General features: G+C 33.4%; 1 protein-coding gene across 1 annotated transcript; it reads left to right on the top strand.

Moving 5' to 3' along the window:
- The first annotated feature begins 3,674 nt into the window (after positions 1–3,674).
- LOC149154233 (protein neprosin-like) lies at positions 3,675–6,778 on the top strand. Its single transcript, XM_089446153.1, has 7 exons — positions 3,675–4,435; positions 4,695–4,781; positions 4,879–5,133; positions 5,235–5,399; positions 5,490–5,543; positions 5,704–5,850; positions 5,982–6,778. The coding sequence occupies exons 1-7, from the start codon at positions 4,220–4,222 to the stop codon at positions 6,357–6,359; spliced, it is 1,302 nt and encodes a 433-aa protein (XP_089302279.1). The 5' UTR covers positions 3,675–4,219; the 3' UTR covers positions 6,360–6,778.
- The last annotated feature ends 592 nt before the right edge of the window (positions 6,779–7,370 follow it).

Here is a 7,370-nt window from a genome sequence, read left to right as displayed (position 1 = left end):
AGGGCCAAAATTTAGAATACATTGTCTGCTTTCAGGATTTTCAAAATCTACTATAAAAAAACCCCTTAGCATAGGGGTAGATATTAATTTATGAGAAATGACAAGCATCCATACTTCCGAGATCCAATTGTGGAGAGCTAGTTTTTGAAAAATAATATTTAAATTAATTTATTAAAACCAGATATTACTAGTTTTTTGAAAAATAATATTTAAAATGTGATATTAGTTTATTAATTTATTAAAAACAAATATGAATAAGTAATCGCTATATTAAACAGCTAGTTTTTGAGAAATAATATTTAAAATAAATAAATAATCAAAGTCAAACTTTAAAAGAAGGGAGTCAAAAATTATAAAAACGAGTGAAGACCCTAATCGAGACAAGATCATTTGATAAATAAAATAACTAATGAAAATAATATAAAATAAATTAAAAATAACTAATGGAAAAATAAATAAAATAAAACAAAAATATACACAAGTCAAAATAAATAAATATATAAATAAATAAATAAAAACAAACATATATATATATATATATATATCCAAAGAAAAAATAATCAATAAATAAAACGGGGTCAACAATAAAATATGGGGCTCAAGCCCATTAAACAAATAACAAAAATATTAAAAAGAGTTAAAAACGAATAAGATGATAAAATACATAAAAAACACGAAGCATCAAGAAAATAAACTCTAATGAAGAATAAATCAACAACAAATACTATACAAAATGCCAATAAAAAATCAAAATGTGTTAGTTAAAAAAAAAAATTATGTAATTTTTACAAATTTTTTTATTTATTTAGACTATGTTAAAAACCTGAGCAATTTTAACAATTTTACAATATGTTCAGAAAACCTAAAATTATAGTGAGAATCTCATTGATAGTATAAATATGAGGTGTATTTTCATTTTCGAGTTATTAAAGAATCAAGCATATTGACCCAATTGTAATTGCATTTTTCCTCAATATGAATTCGTGGGGGCTTTGGGGAACGAGCGAAGTTGAAGCTTATCATGAAAATGAACTTGGATACGATATTGAATTATTTATATTAATTTATGTATGGCAACTAGAAAAAAAATTATTTTATGTAAGTATTTTATAGTCAATATTTTATATAAATTGATTTTGGTGTTCAAAACAATTGTAAATTAACGAACCTTTGTATGAAAACCATCATATTTTTTTTGAAACTTATCTTTGTATGAAAACCATATTTTTTTTTGAAACTTTCATCACACTCGCTAGAAAATCATGGAAAAGGGTTACATAATCTTGGAAGCACTTATAATATATAATTAAACCTAATGTCCTAATGTCTTAGTTCATTTTGCAGATATGGTTGTCTTTAAAGTCAAACTATTTCATGTACACAGTCAAATTATTTAATATGAAAGACAAGAAGTTTCCAAATATAACTTTAAATTCTAGTTTAAGATAGTTAGTGTTGGTATTTTTCAAAATATTATTGTAAGTAAATATAAAAATAAATTATAATGATATTTTTTGAGAAGATTTTTTGGTGTAAATCATATTAGAATGCATTTGTCGACACGTTTCGAACCAACGAGTGTGGTTCATTATCAAGGATATTTTTTTTTAGAAAATAAGCGAAAAACAATATATTATAAAAATTTCATTAACCATAATTTAAAAGATGAAAATTATTATTATTTTGTTATAATTAAACGAAGAAGAATATCAACATTATAAAAATAAAATCTATTTTTTTTTATTAATTTTATAGTGAAACTAAATATTATACTATTCCTTCAAAATTTTGAGATAAAATAATTTATCATTTTTATAAATATGACATATGGAAAACTCTTTATTTTAAAATATTTTACCTATATCTATATTAAATCTCAAATTTACTTATATTTATATTAAATAATTATACCAACCTTCCAAACCCAAACATATTAATTTTATAGTGAAACTGAACATTATACTATTTCTTAAATTTTTTGAGATAATATAATTTATCATTTTTATAAATATGACATATGGAAAACTTTTTATTTTAAAATATTTTACTTATATCAATATTAAATCTCAATTTTACTTATATTTATATTAAATATCAATTTCAAAAATTTACAATTATACCAACCTTCCCAATCTAAACATATTAATTTTATAGTGAAACTGAACATTATACTATTCCTTAAAAATTTTGAGATAAAATAATTTATCATTTTTATAGATATGACATATGGAAAACTCTTTATTTTAAAATATTTTACCTATATTTATATTAAATCTCAATTTTACCTATATTTATATTAAATATCAATTTCAAAAATTTACAAGTATACCAACTTTCCAAAATCCAAACCACATGTACAATTGACATGGACTCTTTTTTTGAAGTAAGGGATTGAGATGGACTTACTCCTACTCTCCCAAAGAAATCATTTAATTTCATCCAAATTGTCAACTTAAACTTGAACTGTCAAACATTAAAAATGTTATAATTAAATAATATAAATAAATTAAATGAATTTTCATGTAAATTGATTACTCTTGAAAATTAACTAACATTTAGTGATACTAAAATTCAAGAAAGTGAGTCTAGAAAGTCATCTTTCTATGTGTTTCATTGGTTTAAAACTCTTCCAAGTACACCATGGTTACACAAAAGTGGTGGGTGAATTTCACTCACACCACTTTATGACTGGGAATTATATTATTTTTGTTAATTTTTTAAATATATACTTTGACTTAAAATTATAGATATATTTTATGTATATATAAACATGTGCATAGTTTGACTACGCTTATATGTATGTGGAATCATGACAGTTGTGTTCCGTGTGAATTTCGCGGGCCACTTTGAAAATAGGAGGATTGCTTTGAGGCAAATTCCCAACATTAAACTTGGACCATCATAATTGCACAACATTAAACTTAACATTAAATAGTAAAGAGGCGACTGGGCACCCTCGGTCTCCGTTGGAAAAAGCTTACCAGGTGGGTGGCCATGTGCATATACTCGAAAAATATATGTATATACACTAAACAGTAATTAGTACTTAATTAAAAATAAAATAAAAACACTTCTCACGGATCGAATCACCTAAACAACCGTGCATAAAATTGTTTGAAAATTCGAGCTCTGTCGGAGTAGCGACGCTGTAGCTGCCGGAATCTGGGAGAGGACGGTTCATATCTTATTTAACGGGAAAGGAATAAGTTATATGTGTGGATTAAGTTAAATGTGCAATAATAGTTCTTTAATTCGGTAACAAATTTAAGTAATGGAATTTTCAGTATGGTCGAACTTTATTTTTCGAGATTTTTCTTTATTATGAGCACATCGAGAGACATAAAAATCGATTAAAATTCCGGATTAATCAAAATCCCAACTTCTTCCATTACAGTATTTCGATAATAAAAGGCGATTTTCTGCGCATTTTGTGAGTTCCAACGGGAACATGAAATGGGGGAGTCGACGTCGCCGGCACGGCCTTGACACTGTCGTACTGTTTAGCCCTTCCCGGAAAAGGGAGACAAAATAATAAAAGAAATTGCAGCCAGAACCCGTGAAAAGAGCATGGAAATCCAGTAACATGGTTGGTAAAGCTGAGATTTTGTGGAAATGGGTAGATAGATAAGGGTTCTGCAGATGGGTTCGCACCCTCACCGCTAAAGGTTTTGACCCTACGACAGTACGCCGGTGAAAGCTAAATTTTTGTGTGCGTGTTTTGTTTCTGAGTCGAGGGGGAAGTCTGTCCAAGAATGGTTAATGAGCTGTAAGTATTTGGGCAAAACTCTTTTCCAAAACGACAAAATTCATGGAGAGTGGAGGAGAAGTGGAAGCGGTAGATCCATGTCCGTAGCCACTTTTTATATAAATTCTTTTTAATGTGGTGCGCTGTTGCAGAGAGGATGAGGGGGCATCATGTCCCATCGAGATAACAGGCGGGCCCTGTTTGAATCTGTTGGTGTTGTGATATTGTGTGTCGTGGTTGGATTATTCATAGGTATCTCACATTTCTTTCAATGTAACAGCGATTGATTTAGAGCCAGGCAATGCTTGAAATCATTTGCTTGCGTGAGAGGCCGAGACCCAGACGAGCAGAAGAGGAAGGAGTGGGACAATATTAATACATGTTAGAAGAGGAAGGGGTCGAGGGTGTTAGCACTAGCAGTTTTGTTTGAGCGGGGTCTTTGGTATTTTTCTTTAAGAAAGTTGATTATTATCCATGGCTATGGCTCTGCAAAAAAATGGAGGAACAAATGGGCTTTTCATCACTATCATTGTCATAATCAGCTTATGGGGGGAGGCCATGGCTGGGAGGCAGTCTACATTTACCTTGGATGAGGCCGAGGTTAATAGGCTCAGGCAGCAGGAGCAGCTGCATTTGGATATAGAGAACCATCTCAAGCGCCTCAATAAGCCTGCTGTTCAGAGCATTCAGGTGATTTTCCTTCTGGGAAACGGAATTGGTTTCTCAGTATATGGGTTTTTAGCTTATTACAGACTTCAAAGGTTGCTATCCTTGCATGTGATGGTTAATGTGTAACTTTCATTGATGGTTTTTGTGTATGTAAATTTGGGTCATTTTACTTATGGTTTTGGACTGTGTGTACGCATTTTCAGTTCATGGAAGTTGCTGTTTCTTACATCATGGCCTTTTTCCTGGTTGGTATTTATAGCTCATGGTTTGTGTGTTGCAGAGCCCTGATGGAGATATCATTGACTGTGTGCACATTTCTCACCAGCCTGCCTTTGACCACCCAATTCTTCAAAATCATACCATTCAGGTCTGTATTTTGGGATAAATACGGTCTTGCTGGCCTGGGAATGATTATACCAAGGAAGTATTCTGAATGTGGGTTTCTGTCAAATTGTTTTGTGCAGATGAGGCCTAGTGCTCATCCAGATGGACTCTTCACAACTAGCAAGACTTCAACGCCTAATGGCCCTGCGCTGCCCCAGCTGTGGCACCAGAATGGTGGGTGTCCTTCACAGACTATCCCCATTCGCAGGACTAATAAACAAGACATTTTGAGAGCAAGCAATATCGAGAGATTTGGGCGGAAGAAGCCATTATCTGCAAGGCCTCCGGGGCCTAAGTCTGCAGATCCTGATTTACTCAATGAAAGTGGGCATCAGGTTAGCTCCTCTTCTTTTAGTTTTAGCGAAAATGTCGGAACTGGTTATGTCTTCCGTTCTGTAATCTTATATGTACTCTTCTTGTACTCTTCTTGTTGCAGCATGCCATAACTTTTGTTCAAGGAGACAAGTACTATGGAGCTAAAGCAACCATAAATGTCTGGGATCCTAAAATTCAGCTTTCAAATGAGTTCAGCTTGTCTCAGTTGTGGGTTCTGGCAGGTTCATTTGATGGGGATTTGAACAGTATTGAAGCAGGCTGGCAAGTATGTATGGAGTCAGTTGTCTGAAGCAATTGCAAAAAGGAAAATCCCAACCCCATTCTAATCTAATGCCTTTCCTGGATGATTGTGCAGGTGAGTCCAGATCTATATGGGAACAATAACACAAGGCTCTTCACATATTGGACTGTAAGCTCTTCTACAACATGCCCCTTGTAGCTTCAATTGCTTTTCGATTGTGCTTGGGTGGGGGAGGGCACTTTGAGCTTTCAAAGAAGTTTGGTTAGTTGAAAACAGTTACTTTGACAAAAGAGTTACATTAATGGTCCAACTGTTGCTTCTTGTACAGAGTGATGCTTATCAAGCTACTGGATGCTACAACTTGCTCTGCTCAGGATTCATACAAGTAAACAGTGATATTGCAATGGGCGCCACCATATTTCCCGTGTCAAACTACGGGGGATCCCAATACGATATAAGCATCCTTGTTTGGAAGGTATGATAACAAAACTAAGTGGGTATGAAAATAAAAATAAGTGGGAATCTTATTTATTGTCATGAACTTCTTCTTCATTAATCATATTCTTGACAGTTTATTGACATACAGAGTCTGTTTTGAACTGGCAGGATCCAAAAGAAGGGAACTGGTGGATGCAATTTGGAAATCACAATGTTTTAGGATACTGGCCAGCACCTCTATTTTCCTACTTAGCAGACAGTGCCAGCATGATTGAATGGGGTGGTGAAGTTGTTAACTCTGAGCCAGATGGGGAACACACCTCCACTCAGATGGGCAGTGGTCATTTCCCAAATGAAGGATTCGGAAAAGCTAGTTACTTTCGGAATATCCAGGTAGTTGATGGATCGAATAATCTGAGAGCTCCAAAAGGATTAGGTACCTACACCGAGGCATCCAACTGCTATGATGTTCAGAAAGGCTACAACAGCGCTTGGGGTAACTTCTTCTATTTTGGAGGCCCTGGGAAAAACGAAGATTGCTCTTGAAAACATATCCGCAAGAGCAGGGCAGTGCCTGTGTACCATTGTAATTTTTCTATAATTGCCTCTCTGCTTGCAAGCTTGCAAGACAGTATTCCTTCCTCTCATGAAATACCATATATTCTCTTCCTCAGAGATTGTAGATGCTCTGCCTCTGTGACAGTAGTCTTTTTTTTTCTTCCCCTTGTCTCTTCTTGCATGATATTGTGGGCAAGTTCATCTGAAACAGAGAGCTGCCCTTTCCAACTGTATGAATGATATTTCTACGGGTTTCTGTAATCAGTGGTCTTCATAATCCAGTGCTCTGATTAGTTCAAGCTTTCCGAACTAATATTGTAAAGAGCTGTTAACATAAATTCAATTATTTGTATGGCTCTTTCTGTATGAGAATCTCAAATATATTTTTCATCCAAAGATTAAATTTTCGAGGTTTGCAAAAATCTTCACTGATGAGTCATTTGACATGCCTTCCAAAATGCATTTCATTCTTCACAAAAGGCTGCTGAAAGATTGGGCTAAGTTTTGTTTAAACAGATGATCATACTTAAAAGGCAGAGGTAACAGGTTACAGTTTTTTCTATTGAAAACTGAAGGGCTATATTAACAGAATTCCTTCTGATCCCAGAAAATTATTGAGACTGCCATTTTTGGTGGAGTTCTTCATGTTGCAAGCTTTTTCTTCTTTTTTCTTCTTGTCACTAAAAGTTTTATTCTTTTAACATTTGTAAAATTTACAGTAAAATAAAATACAAGGTCGTGGGTTCTTCCAAACCAGGCAATATTATTGAGGTCGGGTCTTTTCTAAATGCTTGAACCACGATGACTGTCTTGCTATATTAACAGATTTCCTTCTGATCCCAGAAGGTTATTGAGACTGCCATTTTTGGTGGACTTCTCCATGTTGCAAGCTTTATCTTCTTTTTTTTTCTTGTCATTAAAAGTTTTATTCTTTTAACATTTGTAAAATTTACAGTAAAGTACAAGGTCGCGTGTTCTTCCAAACCAGGCAATATTACT

Source organism: Pinus tabuliformis, chromosome 9 (genome assembly GCF_031772625.1).
Source record: "Pinus tabuliformis cultivar Carrire ecotype Pingquan chromosome 9, CPIR1, whole genome shotgun sequence".
NCBI classification, from domain to species: Eukaryota; Viridiplantae; Streptophyta; class Pinopsida; order Pinales; family Pinaceae; genus Pinus; species Pinus tabuliformis.
The sequence above is the reverse complement of the archived record's forward strand: the minus strand, read 5'-3'. Positions and strand labels throughout refer to the sequence as shown.